The following is a 16394-nucleotide window of genomic DNA, read 5'->3' as shown; positions in this document are numbered from 1 at the left end:
TTTATTTTCCATGTATTTCTCTAGAAAATATAATGAGTTCATTGAACTAAAATAAAGAATAAAGATAAGGAGAAGAAAGGAGTATCACTATATAGCACAACACCCCTGGGAAGGAATACTTAGAAATCTTTTGGACTCCAACATCTTCCCTAGAAATTCTAGAAATGTTATTGTTCTTATCACTCCATTTTCATAACCAATGTAAGGTCCTTATTTTGTGTGATATTTTGTCTGTGTAAATATAAGCTGCTAAAGGGAGAAAACACAGCTACAGGTGGTCAGCTGGTATAGATGATAAAAGACTGTAGTTCCCAGTCTTGCCAATAATGGCTGTGGTACCTGGGAAAAACAATGGAAAATAGTCAGGTGAGCTGGAGACCGATGCTGATAACCTGTGAGAGCAAGGATGCACCAGACTGGCAGGGGGCCAGGGCAGGGCTGGAGATAAGGACCGGGTGATGGTGCTGTTGTGTCTGGCAGCAACAACGGTCAGACAGGCTGCGATGCAATTCTTCAGGGATCACAGCAGTGAAAGGGGCCCAGTGAGTCAAAGGACTGGACAACAAGCACAAGTAAAAGCCCAAGAGCAGACTGGAGGCCTGCCTGGCTCCTGGCTCAGAAGACCTGTTTGGTTGATAAAGACTTATACCCCATGTTAAATTGCAGGGCTCTCACCCAGGGCAGCTTAGTTAGCTCTTTGTCTGCTGCACTCCTGAGGAATCAAAGGCAGTAATCATGAATGACTGGAACAGATTCCAATTCCCCATGACGGAGTGCCAACCTCTCTGCCTGGGAGCCCTCAGGGGTCACATGGGACAGCAGGGCTCAGACATCCAGCAGACTGGCCGACTCCACCCTGCCCGAGGACTCCTGGGGCATTGGGATTTTCCCACTCTAAGACCTAGCCTATCTCCACTTCCTTTCTTTCCAGAGATTTAACATGCGTGAGTGCTTAGTCACTCAGTCATGTCTGACTCTTTCCAATCCTTTTAACTAGCTTGCCAGGCTCCTCTTTCCAGGAGATTTTTCAGGTAAGAATGCTGGGGTTGCCATTTCCTCCCTCAGGGGATCTTCCCAACCCAGGGACTGAACCAGCATCTCCTGGTTTGCATTGCAAGGAGATTCTTTACCCATTGAGCCATGGGGAAAGCTCCAGAAATTCAACAGGGATCAATAGACCCTGGGAAGGAGGGCAGGAGGAGAAAGGGGCGACAGAGAATGAGATGGTTGGATGGCATCACTGACTCAATGGACATGAGTTTGAGCAAACTATGGGAGATAATAAAGGACAGGGAAACCTGGGTGCTGCAGAGTCAGACATGACTGAATGTCTGAATAAGAATAAACTCAAATGCTAGTCCTAATTACTTCTAAGTAATAGTATGACTTTTGACAAGCCAGTTAAATCCACAGACCTGGAGAGGCTTCTTTCGGCATTAAGTGCAGAAACCAGCCCCACCACCATTGCTAAGACTGAAGATGCCAAAATCCTAATTACTCTGAGTTTTATTATGAAAGTCACATTGACTAATACATTTAACCTGTATGGATGATTAGAATAAAAATAATAATTTTCTCATTCTTTGGAGCTGAATGGACTTCAGGACTTGAACATTATTTTATGCAGAAGAATACTCAATAATGAAATGATAAAAATAGTTTAAAAAGGGACATTCATCTTTAAGGTATGTCTTCTCTCCACTATCTGCATTTAATTTTTACTTCTCCATTTGGGCCACTCTTGCTTTTAGAACTACACCTGCTGCTTCTTATCCATGCCAAACCCCTTCCAGGCACCTTGGCCAAGGTTACTATTTCTAGAATTACCTACAGCAGAGGCTACAGAACTGGAATTTAATATAGATGTGATTCTTTAAGAGAGAATATTAAAGTTAACAAAATATTTTTAAAATCAATTCAAATTTTTCCTCATTTACTTAGTCCCAGTATATAAAAAGTATAAAATATAAAATCAGACACTTAAAAATTTTGACTACTTTCTTCATTTAAAAGAAATACTAGGGCTTCCCTGGTGGCCCAGTGGTAAGGAATCTGCCTGTCAATGCAGGAGACACAGGTTTGGTCCCTGGTTCAGGAAGATTCTATAAGCCATGGAGCAACTAAACCTGTTCACAACTATTGAGCCTATGTTCTAGAGCTCGTGCTCTGCAACAAGAGAAGCCACCACAACAAGATGCCCACACTCTGCAGCTAGAGAGTAAACCCCGCTCACCGCAATTAGAGAAAGCCCATGCACAGCAACAAAGACCCAGCATAGCCAAAAAATAAAAATTAAATTATATTTAAAAAAAGATGCTAGGATTTGTTGTCAGCTCCAAATAAGTACAATACTTGGAAAATATCACCCTGATATAGAACAAGATATGGCTAAATCAATAGACTAAGTTATATTCAATATTTCATATTACAAGATAATGGAAATAATTGGTTTCATAATGAGGGCCCCAGTTGTACATTGTAATTCATTATTACGTGGATTTAACTTATATTTGAATTACATAAAAATAATTCAAACAAAGCTTAGGAAAGGCAGTTTTCTCTTTCCCTGTGCATAAAGACAACATAATGGGACCAAATTAAGTACCTACCATTGCCAGACAGCGTAATGCCAGCCTTTGCATCATCATTGTAAGGGAAGTAAGTGCTGCAGTCTTCACCTATCCAGTGTCTGTTACACACACACTTCAGCTCATTACTGCAAACCTGAAATCCAAAAGCAATCTAGAATCAACACTAACTCTTAGGTACAGAGGCATGAAAAATAAACATTAATTTTTAAAGATAAAAATTGTTTAATTTCTAATAATTATATGCCTACAATTAGATAGGACTGGACATTTATTGGTCCTTTCTTCCTATTTCTAATTACTTATTATCTTGCTCAAAAAATATTTTCTAGAGAGCAACAGTTGACCCAGAGGAAACAACAAAGTTTAAAAGAGAATTACATTTCTTACACAAAAATCGATGATCAATTTGAGTTTTGTTAACTCAAATTTTATGAGGGAAATTTTAAAAAACTAAGCAGAATTATAATCATCTCCCAATTATCCCATAAGAAATTTTCATGGTACTTTCTTCCTATTTCTAATTACTTACTAATTATCTTGCTCAAAAATATTTTCTAGAGAGCAACAGTCGACCCAGAGGTAACAACAAAGTTTAAAAGAGAATTTATATTTCTTACACAAAAACTGATGATCAATTTGAATTTTGTTAACTCAAATTTTATGAGGGAGATTTTAAAAAACTAAGCGGAATTACAATCATTTTCCAATTATCCAATACGAAGTTTTCTTCTTCTAAAGAAAGGCTCTTTATACCAAAATTTTATTTATCTTTTAGGAAGCAGATAAGATAAAGGGAAATCTGACAAAGAAGAGGGGAGGCCTGAGGCTCTGCAGTGGTCTGAGAACAAAACCATAACCTGGGCACCTCAACCCAAGCTCCAGAGCTTAGCTATCTCAGGGGTCATGGAAACTGAGAAGTCCCTCAAACAAAGCGTAGGGGGAAAATTCACATAAACTGGTGCCAAATTTTTTTAAATTATCAGACAATAATCTTCACTTATATAATCAGGAAACAGAACCTATGTTTCTGTTCTAAAATCTTATTATTCAAAGCAACTTTGAAAGGAATGAGAAGAGAGAATTCATTTAGGGTTAAGATCAGAGAAGTTCTTCAGGACTCAGATTTGATGGGATGGGTTTCTCATTTTTGTCTGCTTGAATTTGCCAGAAAACAACATACATGCGGATTTAACTGTACTATAAATATGATCAACAAATTGCAGATTTCAAATTAATTCAGATTAGCAACTTTCTGCAGATTAACAAATATTCAGGAAGGAAAAAAGGAAAAAAAAAGGCCTGAGTTTGAGACCCCACTTCACCAACTATCTTTTCAACAGATCAGGTCAATAACCAGGTCAACTGGTTTCTCCAAGTATATTTCCACATCACGCAGCAGCACCAGTGATACACTGACAAGAATAGTGACACTGTGGTGCAATGATCATAATAAACACAGTCACAGCTGACATTATTAAACAGTCACTGTGTCACAGGGATCAATCTAAGTATTACGTATCAGTTACAGGTGTTAATTCATTGATTCTTCACAACAATCCTGCATCCTAGGCAATATTATTATTCCCACTTTATAGAATAGAGTGAAACACAGGCAGGCTAATTAATTTGCCCAATCTCACCCAGTTAGTAAGGAGGAGAGCTGGATTTCACACTCAAACTGTCTGGTTCCAAGCCCACACTCTTAACCGACATGATGTAGAGTATATAGAGAATACCTACTATATTTCACATTTTAATTTCTGTCACATATACAAAGTTGTCTGGAAAATTCCATGGACTGAGGAGCCTGGTAGGCTACAGTCCATGGGGTCGCAAAGAGTCGGACACGACTGTGCGACTTCACTCACTCACTCATACAAAGTTGAGTCACTATAAGTTAAAAACACATAGGATATAACCTTTCTGTATTATGCATAATTATTATAAATGATTGGACATTATTTGCCACCTGATTTACTTGTGTCTATCACTCATTTGTGTGTGCATGTGTGCTAAGTCACTTCAGTTGTGTCCAACCTTTTGTGACCCTATGGACCGGAGCCTGTCAGGCTCCTCTGTCCGTGGGGATTCTCCAGGAGAGAATACTGGAGTGGGTTACAATGCCCTCCTGCAGGGGATCTTCTTGAACCAGGGATCGAAACTGCATCTCTTAGGTCTCCTGCACTGGCAAGCGGGTTCCTTACTACTAGCATCACCTGGGAAGCCCCATCTCTCATCACTCATTTACTCATTCCTTAAACAAACAGTTAATTGACACAACTCTGTGTTACATACTCAGGACTTCTAGATGAATAAGATACAGTTATTCATTAGCATTATGATCAAGAAATGATTCCATTATGCTTTTCTCCCATCTCCCAAAAAGCATCTCTCACTAACATCTTCTTACTTATAAAGGAAAGAAGACTTAGCAGATTCCTTTAAAATAAGGAGCAAAACTACTTCCTATATACCTTCTCTATTCTCCTGAACCAGAAGAATTCCTATTCTTAGGCAAAATGTAACAATTACTAAGACCTTCCTTAGGAAATTCCTGGTGTATCCCTCAGGGATATACATGGAATGACCATGATTGAAGGCTTACACTTCCAGGACAAGGATTCTCAACTGGATAGTATAACCAGAAGGAACCCAGAGAGGATAAAAAGAAAATCATGGCACATGCTAAAAGAAAAAGATTCAAGAAATTTTCATTAGTGTAGGAATTCCTAACTGAAAATGACAAAACTGTAATTGCTAATACAGCATGTTTATTTAACCTATAAATTTACCTTTATCTTGTCAGATATATGATTAAAAAGATAGAATTTAGTCTTTTAAATACCACCATTTTTTCTATTTGGGCTTCCCAGGTGGCACAGTGGTAAAGAATCTGCCTACCAGTGCTGCAGATGCAAGAGACTTGGGTTCAATCCCTGGGTCAGGAAGATGCCCTGGAGAAGGAAATGGCAAACCACTCCAGTAATCTTGCCTGGGAAATCCCATGGACGGAGGAGTGAAACAGGCTATAGCCCATAGGGTCACAAAGAATCAGACATGACTGAGCACCACCAGCACCACCATTCTTTCTATTCATCTCTGAGATTCATTTCCTTAATTAATCTGCTTCTCTTTCTAGACGTTATCCTCAGCCAGTAATCACTGTTTTGGTCAAGGCAATTATTTATGGTCTATTCTAACTGGTCAGTGCCTGGACCATACCAATTGTTAAGTACTGTGGCCATTGCCCCTACTTTGTACTCCCTTTTTCATCCCATTGTAGTTTGTTAAAATTTGTCTCCTAAGTCACTTGTAGAAAACTCAGATTATATTAAATTAGATCAATTTAACCTAATAAGAGTGAAAAATGAAAGAATTTGGTTAGGAAGATAAAACTTTTTCTCATTCTCAAGCTTTCACAGATTATACACAGAAATATACAAATGACTATGACCATAGGACTGTTTATATACTGCTGGAGAAACATGGACAAGCATGTTTTTCATTATTACAGAAATAGGAAGTTCAGGGTCATATCTCTTTCTCTGATATAAAAGAACTGAATAGATCCCTATGGTGAGGCAGTGAATACTTACTCCATTTCCTGAACAAACAGTGCCTTCTTTATTGCTTAAGCAAGTACTAAAGTTGAAGGAAGCCACTGGAAGACACCTGTGTTCTAAACACATCATTTTGGGACCACAGGGTGTCCCGTCTTCCACATAACCAAGGTCAACATCTTCATCAAGCTTAACATGCCCACCACTAAAAATAAATTGAGAGCAAAAAGAAAATGGGATTCCATTAATTTACATTTATCTTGAGACTACATTTAAAAACTTAAAAGTAGGCAACATCACTTTCTCTATTTTCTCTTTATTACCTAATTTTAAAAGTAGCATAAGCATTTTCAATCTCCAAATAGAGAAAGCAATTGAATCTTTTGATCTAATTATTTTCATAGATATTTATATACCTTAGGATTTAAACATAATTATTATAACAAGGGCCTGAAATGGCTTTATCATTTTCCTTTGGCTACTATGCCATGTACAAGTCAAGTAAGCCATTATTAATAACGTTTGATTTGATAAATAAGTACCTTCAAGATTTTAAATACATTTCAAACAATGATGAGAATTTTTCAGTTTGGTTACATTTCCCAAAAAGATTGTTCTATTTACAAACTATAGTTGACCTTTGAACAACATGGTGGGTAGGGGTAGCACTCCTCCATGCAGCTGAAAATCCACATTCCACATCCATAGATTCAACCACTGGGGAATTATGTAGTGTTGTAGCACATATTCATAAAAAAAATAAAAAAGACCTGTATTTATTGAAAATAATATGCACATAAATGGACCCTTGTAGTTCAAACCAGTGTTGCTCAAGGGTCAACTGTATATTTCAGAATGGCTAAACTATTGCAACAACTATTCAATATAGCAACCCATACATTAGGCAGGAGTAAAAAAGAAACAGGATAAAAACAATTAAATAAACAGGATAGGGACTGAAAATGTATATTCATAATCTATTTATTCATATAGTACCATGTCAATGCTGCTACAAAAATTTCCATTCTTATTATTTTTAATAAAATTATGCATGCATACAGTTTTATGAGTTAAATAGGCAAATTGGTTTTTACAATGCAGTGAAGGCCATTGCCCCTACTCCTCTTGTATCCTTCCCTGGAGGAAATCACTTTCTACTCTTAACTGATTCTTTTGTTATTTATGTACATATTTTTAAATAATGAGTTTGTATCACTATTTTTAGTTTTATTATTTTCAGTATTATCAATGGACTGCCCTCTATGGAATAGTTAAATCAACAATAAATCATGCATTGTTAGGACTTACTAAATGAGTGATATAGTATACCATAATACCTTTTCTTTTACTAATACAACTTTTCATTTTCCCTCAGATTAGCAAGTCTCTTATTTGTTCACTGAACACTAACTCAAAATTACTCCAACCCTGCTGTCAAAATCTCCACTTAAGATGTGTCTGAACATCAGTTCATCTTGCTGAAATAATCTCTCCAGAGTTTCCACTTGGAGTTCCCCTGCTCCTATTTGATCTGGTTGGCCCCTGTAAATGGTACAGAGTCGGGTACCTTGACTTTCTCCAAGATACTATTCATTGGAGGATTGCCCTGTCTCTCTCCATAGTGGATATCTTGTTTCCTAAATTCCCTATGTTTCTTTCTTAGTTTTCTTCTTTATTTTGGTAAAGCAAAATTTCTAACAGCTTCCTGAGAAAGGACTTAGGGGAGTAAACTTGAGGGAAACTTGCATATCCCTCACACTCGATTCATATTTTGCCTGAGTACAGAATTCTACTTTGGAAATTATTTTCTCCATTGTCTTTCAGATCCCAGCACTCCTGTTGATAGATTTGAAACCAATATGCCTATTCCTTTTTTTTTTTTTTTACAGTTGGGATTCTTTTTTATTAGGTTCTTAAATTTCATAATGATAAGTTTTGATGTATTACTAATTTCACTGATTTCACCTTGCACTTGGTGAGCCTAGTAATATGGAAATTCAAGTCCAAAGGTTCTAGATAATGGTCTTGGAGTTAGTCATTGCTAATTTCCTCCCTGCTGTTCTCTCTGTTCTTTATTATTTCTATTCTAACATGGTGAGCTTTACTCTATGTCCCTTTCTTTGTCTGTTTTACTCTATTTTCTGGGAGATAATTTCAACCATTGATTTTAATGTTTGCCATCTTTTTTTTTTTTAATTTCTAACAGCTTTCCTTTGTTTTCTCTTAATATTCCTCATTTTAAAAAATTCTACCCTATTCTTGTTTCATGATAGAAGTATCTTAAAATATTTATAAGCAGTTGTTCCTTTTTCTGGTCATTTCTCTCTCTCTCTTTTCATGTTAGAGTCTTTCTTCACAAATCTGGTCATCTGTTTATATTTGAGTTGGGGAACCAAATAGATGATTGGAAGTTCTGGGACTTTCTGACAATATCAATGAGGCTAGACCACTTCTATACACCTCTGATAACTGATATTTCTGCTGACAGTAAACTTAGAAACCTTCTGTTTTATTCTTTGCAGACTGTAAAGCTCAAATCTTTCATGGGAAGGTGAGCAGTCACCAGCTTAGCTGGGTCAGGGAAGTAAGCTGTAGATCTAGCAGCTTCTCTAACAGAGTTCACCTATCTTTTTCATTTGAGTTCCTTCCTCTGTCCCCAAGTCCTTTATTCCCTCTTCCAGAAGTAGATAATGCTGCCCATTTTGAGCCTTTGGGGACTGGCAGTATATATTGAGTCAGTTTCTTGGTTTTCCCTATTATTGACTAAGGACTTCAGCATTTTTAGTTTTGATAATCATCTGCCACACATCTATTTGTTCTGCATGTTTTAGAATTTTGTTGCTGCTATTTCCTCTCCCTTTTTATGCTTCCCTATGGACATACAAATTCTAGAAAAATATCTATTTAGCGTAATTTTAGTGGGATTTCATAAGGGAGCAAAAGAAGATGCATCTATTTAATCCACTGATAAGAATGAAATGCAAACTAAACCCTGCAAGATTTAACTGGACAATTAAACATAACTCTAGCTACCATACAATAGTCCACATTCAATTACTTCTTCCCTTCTTTCTATCTGTTCTCTGTCAGGATTTACTTAATCATCCCTATGGACTAGAATCCATTTCATCTTACTAACATACATATGAACTGAAAATAGAAGTAACCCTAAGCTTCATTCCTGGGAAATAAGATGGCTAATGTTCTCACAGAATGGTTAGATCATTACCTGCAGTTTAATGTTCTTCCCTGCTGTACAACCAAAGTAGACGTGATTTCACCATCGAGTTCTCCAAGTCTTGGGATATTACCAATGTTCGTACACAAAAGGTAACCACAAAGCACATCCCTGTGTTAAAAAAGTACCAAGTATTTACTTCTTCCCTCAAAGATTCAGCAAAGTCTGTACAGTTGGAACAATAATGTTATCTTACTTAAGCATTTGCTTTTTCATCAACTCTACTAGTCCTTCAAATTACAAGCAAAACAAAATAACCTCAAATTAGTTTACACTCGGCTTAAAAAAATGTCTTCTTTCAAATTTTTGGTGCACCAAAATCCCAACAATATTCTAGATTTTCCTTTATTGTCCGCTAAGTATCTATCTAAAGAAAATTACCCATCAAATGGACTTCTTTTATATCTGAATCTCTTTCCTCATAACACATCACAGGATATACTAAGATATTTTTAAAAAATATTTGATAAGTGAATGAATGAACTTTGAATGAGTATTCTTTTAGAATACAGTATTTTCTTCAACCAATGGCACCAGAATTAAAGAACATATTATATACTTTGTGGCTTCCCACCCACATAGGATCATGATTCCTTTTCTAATATATTCCACTTCTCCCCCAGCTAGCACATACAGTTCTAATTTAACTTGTAAAATATTTTCATTTGTGTTAACTACTACCTTACATATTCTCTATATTTAACATTTTAATCATTAAGATAGATAATGATACACATATTCTAATAAATGTCTTGCAAAGACTTATTAGCAGGCCAGCAACTATATATGGAAATATTAGACTTTACTATATAGAAAAAGAGAAAAATTAAGACTTGAATCTATCATCAACATAGAAAAATATGTATTATTGTATTAAAAAATAATTTCTAAAAGTTATATCATCACATATTGTACATGTCATAAATAAAAATGCTTTTTAACATAGAAGAGATATACATTCAACATTTTTTATTGGAGTTTACTAAATACTTTAGTATATATTAAAAACATTAGATGATTTTTATTCTTAAGGAAATTATACTCTAGGTAAGAAGAGAAATTTGGCCACCTCATGTGATGAGTTGACTCACTGGAAAAGACTCTGATGCTGGGAAGGATTGGGGGCGGGAGGAGATGGGGACGACAGAGAATGAAATGGCTGGATGGCATCACTGACTCGATGGACATGAGTTTGAGTGAACTCCGGGAGTTGGTGATGGACAGGGAGGCCTGGCGTGCTGTGAATCATGGGGTCGCAAAGAGTCAGACACGACAGAGCGACTGAACTGAAACATCTATAAAACATAGAGTTAGTGACAAGGACCATAAAAGTAATGCAAATGATGCAGGAGAAGAGGGAAGTGTAGGGAAATAAATAAAATAATCCAGAAATAATTTACAGAGTAAGTGCTATCCAAGGGAATGAAAGTGAAAATGAAGTCACTCAGTCGTGTCCAACTCTTTGCGACCCCATGGACCATAGCCTACCAGGCTCCTCTGTCCATGGGATTTTCCAGGCAATAGTACTGGAGTGGATTGCCATTTCCTTCTCCAGGATGGGGATGGGTAATGTTTTGGATAGGTAAAAATTTTTTATGGAGTATATAGGGTACTTCCTAAAGTATGAATGGCACACATACCCATGTGGAACTAGGACAATAAAATATACTAGAAATGGCAATGTTTGCGAGACTTTGAAAGAGTAGAAAAGAAAAAAACCAAAATATGTAGGTTGGGGAAAATTATGGAAGAGGTACAGTGCCAACCTAAAGTTCCATTTCATGTATTAAGCAAGATGGTAAGACATTCAGCAAAGTGGTTAAAACAGAATTCTAAAATCAGACTGCTGAATTCTAATTCTGCTCCTATTATATCCTAGCTACATGACCTTAGTCAACTTAACTGTCTCAGTTTCCTCCTCCATAAAACAGGGCAAACTGCCATTAAGATTAAATGACATCACTTATTTAAAGTGTAATACAGTTCCTAACACATAGTGTGCCCTGAATAGATATTATTCTTACTATCAATTAGGTGTGTGGAACCAGTGAAATTTGAACAAAGATCTGACACGGTCAAAAAGTTTCAGGAAAAGATTATTTTGATGGGATCATGCTAGATGCTGCTGGCAGAGAAAACTAAGAGGTTTCTGTCTTAGTTGAAGAATTGACATAGGTCTTAGTTGGGGTAATGCAATAGGCACAGAAATGAATAGATGAATTAAAGACAAATTGTGGAGGAGTGAAAGAGAAGAATAAACATGATTTGTCATTTGAAAAATGAGCCAGAGAGAAGGTAATATCAAGGATCACTCTGAGGCTTCTAAACAGGAGAGTGAGACATTAAGATCTTTGGGGAAAAGAGTTCTCTATTAAAGTCAGAGTCAGATAATTCCATCTATCAGCACTGAGAACATTCTGTTGGCTTTAATTTTTGTTGCCTTTGAGATGCTGACAGGTGTCTTCTAGGTGAGAAAGACCTAAGGCAGCCATAAGCATCACCTGAGCCTTAGGAGAGAGGTCAGAATACATATTGAGATTCAGAAACCCCCTGCAAAGGTGATATTGGAACTCTGGGAAGAGATGAGGGAAAGAGAATGCTTTATGGCATGCAGAAAACAGGAAAGTCCTGGTCGCTCAAGAAGTAGTGCCTGGAACTGAGGTACAACCTCGGCCAATTTCTCCATCTCACCGTTTGTTGCACTGTATCCACGTGTCTTTGTCTTTCCCACAGTTACCCTTCTCGGTGCCTTCTATATTCAGTTTCTCATAGCAGTATTTGTCTGATGACATCACATCTGAAGCAGAATAGAGTTTTCTATCAGTGAGAGATATACCATGTGAGCTGTTCAACTGTTTGTAGTAAGCGGAAAACACTTGTGAAGGACTCTCCTCTTTCACTATAATCTTACCAATTGCAAAAGTTGTACCCATCTTCACAAGAGTTCCCCATACCAAAAGCATCCATCACTTGGGTACATTTCTCACAACTGCTCATTTAAAACTTGAAAACAAATCTATTTAGATCTTTGATATGATTCAGGCTATAAGTTCTGAGAATAACACTCCTGAGAATTTAGTCAATAATTGGGGAAAGATGCTACCAAATGGTTCATTGACAAATGTTCAATGCTTTAATCTCAGTGCCAGATATAAACCATGAATTTTTCACTCAGCAACTTTTATGAATCATAAAGACAATTTTATTAAAAGAATGATGCACAATAATTAAAGACTCAAGAAAAAGCAGTAATTCTACCTTGTTTATCAATTCTTAACGGCTATCAAAAAGTTACTCTGCTTGTAAGCAAACTTGAATTCATGTTAAATCTCTGACTGTCAAATAACATTTTAAGTCATGTCAGCATTTTGGTCAGGATTTTATTTTTGCCAAAGCCAATGTCAGTTGATGGAGCTATCTAAGATTTAGATCAAAACAACTTTTGCAAACTAATCAAAAGACGACTGTCAGTGTATATTTTTTAAACTGATAATGTTTGATAGTTTCTTTTCCTAATTCTTGCTGTCAGCCACTAATTTTTCTCAAGAGGAGGAAGCAAAAACCATATTTCTTTGTCCAGAGCACAAACCTACATAACTAAAATGTTCTCCAATCCTAATGTTTCTCTAGTTATTCAAAAGAGAGCATGCACTTCCATTCCCAGAAGGATTATAGCCAGTATTTGTGACAGTTAAGGGTTATCATTATCTTTATAGCTTGCTTTCCAATATAAATCATCTTTTGAAAGAGTTTGAAGCAAACACTTCTTTCAGAAGGGCCAGTAATACTTCTGGAAAAATATAACATTTAAATATGCACTTAAATTAAGTATGTTTTAGATATAAATGTTACATATTTCCTTCTGAAAATCTGCCAAATTTTGAAGGGAATAACATTAAAATTTCTTTCTGATATGACAGAGCTACCTTAGCAGAAATTCACCTATAACTAGGAAAACCAGCTAGAGTTTAAGAAAGAGAGATAAGAAAGAAAAAGCAATTCTAGCTAAAAGGCTACAGTTCATATCCAAGGGTGCCCCACTTGGGGTCCATGTCCATTCCACATGGTTGATGGGTTTTGCCTAAGGATACTAAGTGAAAGACAGCATAAGAGGACCAGAAATCCAGGTTTGCTTTGTTCTCCAAGTTGCATACCCTTGAATGGATTTTACCTGCCTGGCAGCAAAGGCACTTTCCATCCAAAGACATGGCTAACTAGCTAAGACGTACAGAGCTGTGTCTTATCAAAGGAGGTGCTTTTCTCTAATTTCCACAAAAGTGCTCCTGCTAAGAGCTGCAGTGGCTCTGAAAATCCCTGAGTCATAATAAAGTGGTTGAAAAATTACTTCCATCCAGTTCACATGCCCTTGGGCCAGATACCATACTTGGAGAAGGCTCAAACCTTGTTGTTTACTCACTTTGCCCCCAGATGTATTTGCATTGTCTATCCCTGGTTTTACATCTTCCTCCAAAGCAAATTCCCTAAAATGGAAACGCATACCCATTAGCAGCACAATGTCTACTTCCATCAGGTAACTGAAAAATATGACTAAGAAAACTAGTAGATGAGTATTATAAAGGCATTTTACCTTCAGAGTTGACTACGAAACATTTAATATGATCGTCCTACTTTGATGAGACTTAGTATTTCTTTCATTCTGGTATATAGGAAACATTTAGGTAAAGATGAAGTAACCTACCTGGACACCATCACATGAATAACCATCCATCTTATGAATATTGGGGGCACACTAGGAAAAGAAAACAGAAATATGAACCAAATGCACAGCAAGATAATAAGATGAACTAATTTCTTTAAAGGTTTTCATTTTGAAAATGAAGTCTTATAATACAGGGTAGTCTCCCAAATCATCTGAAAATAAAAAAAAAAAAGATCAAGAGAAAACAAAAAGAAATGTAACAGTTGATGCATTTTCCCCTAAAAATATGGATCTACCAGAGGAAAAGAGCAGTTGATTTGTAAATCCTTATTTATAAATAAAAAGAACCAACAACAAAGACTCGGCTAACTTATACAGACACACTACTTCTCAGAGTAAGAAAAACAAGAACACAAGACAAAGCCAGAAGGATGCCACCAGATGGAGCAATAGATACGGTTTCCTCTTTTTTAACCATGAGAAGCAACAGTTCTTATACTTAAAATGATTCTCAAGTGAAAGTCTACCTTGGACATGTCAGAAAAAGACATGTTTTATAGCCATCCCCCCCCCTACTTTTCTTTCCTTGGAGCAATTGCAGAAAAGACTGCAAAAGATTGCAAAGCATTCCTATCTGTATAGAAACAGAGTGTAACTTTAAAATTTATTATACATTTTTCTATTATTATAGTAATTACATACTTGAGAAAAGTTAGGAAATGTAAAAAAAAAAAAACAGGAAAAATGAAAGACCAAAGTCTCTAATATTCCCACCATCTAGAGACAACTATTTTTTATAATTTGGTACATTTTTTCCTCTACCTTTTTCTACATAATGTGGTATTTCATAATATAAGTATAATCAGATTATAGATAATGCTTTATATTGTTTCAGCCCTTTACTTTCATCATGCAAATTTAATTGCATCATAGTAAACTTTTTTGTAAGTATAATCTTTATAGCTATAACACATTCTCTGAGCTAACAAGCCATATAATCAATGTATTAAAATATTTACTTACAAGTATCTCAAATTTATGCCATTACAACCAATGCAACAAGAACACTTTTGTATACACATAGTTTTCAGATTTAGAATTCTTTTAAAATCCTGCTTATCACATAATTACATTTTAAAGAAGTTGCTTTAATATAGTTTCATTCCCAGAGCGCATTAGGTAATCATTCATTGTATCCCCAACCTCACTAGGTGTAAGCTTAGGAAAAAAATGCTAATTAGACAGTAAGAACTCAAATCTTTAATTTCTTAGGATGACCGCTTTTAAAATAAAGCATTTTTAATGGTTAAAGTAGGGCTTCCCAGGTGACTCAGGGGTCAAGAATCTGCCTGCCAATGAGGAGATGCAAAAGATGTGGGTTTGATCCCTGAGTCAGTAAGATTCCCTGGAGTAGGAAATAGCAACCCGCTCCAGCATTCTTGCCTGAAAATTTCCGTGGACAGAGGAGCCTGGCAGGCTACAGTCCATGGGTTCGCAGAGTCGGACATGACTGTCTGAGCACAGCACAGATAAACCACTACTAATTCTCTCTTCATTAGAAAAAAAAAAGATGTGGGCAGTCCTCACTTTGCATGGCTCCAGTGTGAAGGAATTTCACTAACTATGGTTTTGTTAAATAACACCAGTACCCCAAGGACACAGTTCCAATTTCAGTTACCATAGTAGATTAAGTGTGAGTAATAGAATGGAGAACAAACTGCTATTAGCTCTTCAGTCCACCGATCACCTGGTAAATAAGATAATGGCCATCACGGTCAACATCTAGGCACTTCTTTCAAAGCCTGTCAGGATTGATCACTGAGCATCTGTTCATTCCGCTCATGTACAGACAACAAAGGACATAGCTTGTTGCCTTTCTGTCTCTGGGTGATACCATGTGACATCTTATAATAAAACTGAATAGTTGAAAGAGGAAACTGCCCAACAAAGGTGAAAGTGCAGCAAAGAAATGAAAAGCGATAACACTGGAAGAGAAATTAAAATCAAATGTAAATAGCATGACAGAAAAAAAAAAATCAATGACTATGGGAATGGGATGCTGATACCACTGTTCAGCAAAAAATTTCCCATTCACAACTTCACATCTCTTGGATATTTCACGACATTGAAAGCACAAAGGGTCACGTCAAAAAACTGACCCAAACTTAGAAAGGAGAGTAGCAATTCAACAAGGCATAGGAAAGATGCTCACTAAGTATCATAAGGTTTCTGACCAGGAGAAGACAAGCACAGCTCAAATTACCAATGAGTTTTTTACAAAGAAATAAAATACAGTAATTATCAATATTTTCATTTTAATTTAACGTGAGCTAAATAAATATTCC

The 16394-nt window shown here is 36.4% G+C and overlaps 1 protein-coding gene across 5 annotated transcripts in view; it reads right to left on the bottom strand.

The window, feature by feature from the left end:
- ADAM22 (ADAM metallopeptidase domain 22) overlaps positions 1-16394 on the bottom strand; it is a 245465-nt gene that overhangs the window by 36856 nt on the left and 192215 nt on the right. For all 5 annotated transcript variants that reach the window (XM_088834611.1, XM_088834614.1, XM_088834612.1 and 2 more), the window contains exons 18-23: positions 14089-14139; positions 13807-13870; positions 12081-12186; positions 9381-9500; positions 6188-6356; positions 2610-2724 (exon numbers count right to left, since the gene is read on the bottom strand). In XM_088834611.1, the coding sequence (XP_088690737.1) occupies positions 2610-2724; positions 6188-6356; positions 9381-9500; positions 12081-12186; positions 13807-13870; positions 14089-14139 (625 nt within the window). The remainder of the gene's footprint in view (positions 1-2609; positions 2725-6187; positions 6357-9380; positions 9501-12080; positions 12187-13806; positions 13871-14088; positions 14140-16394) is intronic.

This window comes from Moschus berezovskii, chromosome 3 (genome assembly GCF_049115385.1).
Source record: "Moschus berezovskii isolate FMDL1 chromosome 3, NW_MosBer_1.0, whole genome shotgun sequence".
In the NCBI taxonomy this organism is placed as follows: Eukaryota; Metazoa; Chordata; class Mammalia; order Artiodactyla; family Moschidae; genus Moschus; species Moschus berezovskii.
This window is presented reverse-complemented; position numbering and strand designations above follow the sequence as displayed.